The 3,772-nt window shown below is 47.2% G+C and overlaps 1 protein-coding gene across 4 annotated transcripts in view; it reads left to right on the forward strand.

Moving 5' to 3' along the window:
• Positions 1-3,772, forward strand: part of ptprbl (protein tyrosine phosphatase receptor type B, like) — a 35,589-nt gene that overhangs the window by 13,632 nt on the left and 18,185 nt on the right. For all 4 annotated transcript variants that reach the window (XR_002276228.1, XM_020615807.1, XM_020615806.1 and 1 more), the window contains 4 exons: positions 230-493; positions 1,100-1,369; positions 1,675-1,941; positions 2,540-2,806. Coding sequence is in view for 3 of the 4 variants with exons in the window: in XM_020615807.1 (XP_020471463.1) it covers positions 230-493; positions 1,100-1,369; positions 1,675-1,941; positions 2,540-2,806 (1,068 nt within the window). In the remaining variant the exon portion in view is untranslated. The remainder of the gene's footprint in view (positions 1-229; positions 494-1,099; positions 1,370-1,674; positions 1,942-2,539; positions 2,807-3,772) is intronic.

Consider the following 3,772-nt stretch of genomic DNA (forward strand, 5'->3'; position numbering starts at 1 on the left):
CTGGACTGACACATTTACTGTTAACCGGCTAATGCTAGCTTCACACTGGAGGCTGCAGTTTGTACAGTTTGTCCCAACCAGGCATCCGTAATTCATGTTGTAGCTTCAGGAAATAGGACAGGAGGGGCAGAGAGCGGTTTGTGGGGTCAGTTTGTTTCAAGTCTCACTGGACCTTCTAGGCTGAAGAGACATTAGGTGGAGTAGCTTTAATATTAGTGTTTGTCTTCAGTCCCAGCAGCAGTGTTAGGTCTGAGGCTGGACAACAATGGCAGCTCAGACCATCTGCTGGCCTCCTGGGCGTCACCTGAAGGCGGTGTGGATTTCTACCTGGTGACCCTATCAGCTCCGGGTTCAACCCCACAGCAGCAACGCTTGCCTCCCAACATCACCCATGTGGTCTTTGAGGGCCTGACCCCTGGTCGCAGCTACCAGCTAACAGTCCAGACCACAGCTGGAGGGGAGAGTACAGAGACCAGGACCAGAGGCAGGACAGGTGGGTGCTTGGAGACACCTTGGGGAATTCACTCTGTCTTTCTTGCAGTAATTATTACAGTATTATTACTAATGTGTTGAGTAGGTTTATTTTCAGAAGAGGAGGAAACGCAAAGTAAGAAAAAAGATGTGATAATGTGACTTTAAGGTCAAGTCGAGCTTCACTGACACAGATCTGATGCTTCCTGATACATAATATTGTATTTGTACTGACTTTACTGCCTTAACTCTGGCTGGTTGTGTCTTTTTAGAAGAGTATTAACTATAAACATAAAGGCTAGTGAACATAAAAATAATATGAATAAAAATAAGCTAATAAGAAAAGGAGTATCACAATAAACAAACATATAGATACATTTAAAAAAGGAAAAAAACTATAATATAAAATAACGATGTATAAAGTAGAAACAGTCTTGTAAAAAGCTGCATTTGGCACAGACTGTGTGTTGGTGGGACAAGGAGAGGCTTTGTGCTTGTGTTTGTTCCTGTACTACTGTTCCAGACATGTCAGGTGTTGTCCAAACAGCAGCAGCCGTACGTTGTCTGCAGCCTGGGAGGCGCTCCTCTCCTCCTGTCTGCTTTAATGATTTTCTCCGTCCTGTTCCAGTACCTGACCAGGTGTCGGCTCTCTCCATGTCGCCTCTTGGTAGCGACAGGACGCTGCGGCTCAGCTGGGCGCCCCCCTCAGGTGACTGGGAGAACTACAGCGTCCTGCTGAGGAACAGTTCGGCGGTGCTGGTGAACCAGACCGTCAGTAAACACAGCAGATGGTTCGTGTTCTCTGGCCTTGGTCTGGTGCCAGGACGAGTCTACAGGGCAGAGGTCACAGTTCAAAGCGGCCTTCTGGGTAACATGGCGCACTGCCACGGACGACTGGGTCAGTTCATATTCATCAGAACATGAACTAGAACTGAATACTTGCTACCTCCCAGCCCACTCTATGCTGTGTCTCCTTCACTTCCTCCTTCTCTTCCTCTTCTAGTAGTAGTAGCTCTGTCATTCTTTGGATACTTCTGAGTGTAACTGATTTAACTTGATGCCTGCTGGTCCTGCACAGACCTGACTTGATTTGCTGGGTGCTGCTTTGTCACGGGGGGTAAAATCCTATCCTCACATGCTTTATGGCACTATTGTTGAAATCTGATCACCTGCACCTTCTTTGTCACCTCCACCCTCCTCCAGCTCCGCAGCCCGTGCAGCAGCTGCTTGTCCGTCACGCTGATGAAACCACTCTGAGCGTCCTGTGGAGTCAACCTATCGGCGAGTGGGACACCTTCACTGTGTTCCTCAGGCAGGCAGACTCCGCCACCATGGTGGCTCAGAGGATCCTCCCCTGGCAGTCCAGAGAGTGCACCTTCAACACCCTCACCTCAGGATGCCTATACACCATTACCGTGACAACCAGCAGTGGCAACCTGAGTAGCTCAGCCTCTGTGACGGCGTGGACCAGTGCGTATGCTGCTGATTGTTCAAAGGGGAAATTGTCAGGGTACAATTTTAGGGTTGCATGTTGTTCTTCATGTGTGACAGGTGCAGGTAGACAGCACAACATTCTGTTTATTTTATGCCTTTTAAATTTTATTTATTTTACCTTTATTTTACTTTGATAAATTCCTTTGAGGTTTAAAACCTCAAACTGACAAGTTTACAGATTAACATACAAAGAAACAATACAATGTTCAACAGTATTGCCACAGTTCACCAAATAAAACAGCAATACAGCCTTTATTACAGTGCTGACAGTAGAGAGATGTCAGCAAAGCAGGACGTATTACACAGCTCTCCAGCCGGACTCCAACTGGGCACAGCATGGTTCATGGTGCATGGTTCAAAACAACTGGTGGGGAAGGTCATCCATGAATGGCTTTCCTTGACCCCTTTCCATCCCAGTGCCCCTGTCAGCCTTACTGATAAATTAAATCTGTGTGAGAACCTCTGGACTACAGGAAGGCCTCACACAGCCTGTTTGATTGACAAGTGATGTCTGTGAAGTTCAGAGCAGAAGCAGTCACTTACAAGGTGTGTGTGTGTGTGTTTGTTGTCTCAGCTCCAGCTCAGGTCAGCAGGCTGCAGGTCTCTAACGCCGGCACGACTGACAGCCTGCAGGCGCATTGGGGACGAGCCACCGGAGACCTGGACTCTTATCAGGTCCTGCTGGTCCATGACAGCAGCGTCATTAAGAATGAGAGCGTACAGGCCAACACCACCAGCATCAGCTTCAGCTCTCTGAGACCCGGAGCGCTGTACAGGGTGGTGGTGACCACCGCCAGAGCCGGACACAGCTCCAGACAGATTGTGGCAGAGGGGCGCACCAGTAAGACCATAACTCACTGCTGCACTCAGACGTGTTCTGTCAGCACTGGGATCTGGACTAAAGGCTTTCATGTGGTTTTCCCTTGATGAATTATCTAGTTTATAAAGTCTGAGTTTCTCAGAGTCAGAGGGGGCGCCTCCATATGACCCCAGAGATGTTCAATTCAAAGCCGAAAAATTAATAATTTTTCTCAATCAAGACAAAAATGAATCAGCTCCTGATGTGATAACTGACAAATCATTAAAACACCAAGCTGGGTCTCTTTGAGTTTCAGACAAAACCTGACTCTAAGAAACTGGGATGGACATTTTCACCGCTTTCTGACCTTGTAACCAACCAAATAACGAAGCAGTTCACCTAATCAATACTGAAAATAAGCATTAGCTGCAGCTCTAAGTTTGCTAATAGACAGCCTTCTTCTTCTTCACCTTCGTTGATGGATTGCTGCAGGATTTGCCACTTCACACAGTGAAAACTGTGCACGTGAATGTGGGTCATGTTGCCTGAGTGCATATGCAGGGGCATCCTCGTGCACCAAATAACAGAATTGTACTATTAGTTTCAACCTAAATGTCATAAGCTTTTGTTTTGAGATTGTAGCTTGTGAAGGAGAAGGTTCCACCTGCTGCTGTAGATCATGAGCAACAGAAGGACCTTTGTGAGGTCATTTATAAACTGATCGTACTTCTTCATTTTGGAGAAGAATGGACCCCAATGATTCCTCAGTTGGAGGCACGAAAGCTTCTCCCTGATCAGTGAGCAGTAGAAGGCGACGGGTCACTGCAGGACCAGAGCTCAGTCACCTCTATCTGACTACGCACAGCTCACCAGCAGGGAGGGGAGATCTGCTGATTTCTCTTTTTAATGACACACAGGCTTTTCTGCAGTTTTGACAGTTATGTAACAATAACACTGAGACACCAGATGATGATTAAGACGCTCGTTGTCAGTCCCTGTATTTATGCA

Source organism: Monopterus albus, unplaced genomic scaffold (assembly GCF_001952655.1).
Source record: "Monopterus albus unplaced genomic scaffold, M_albus_1.0 scaffold170.1, whole genome shotgun sequence".
Lineage (NCBI taxonomy): Eukaryota > Metazoa > Chordata > Actinopteri > Synbranchiformes > Synbranchidae > Monopterus > Monopterus albus.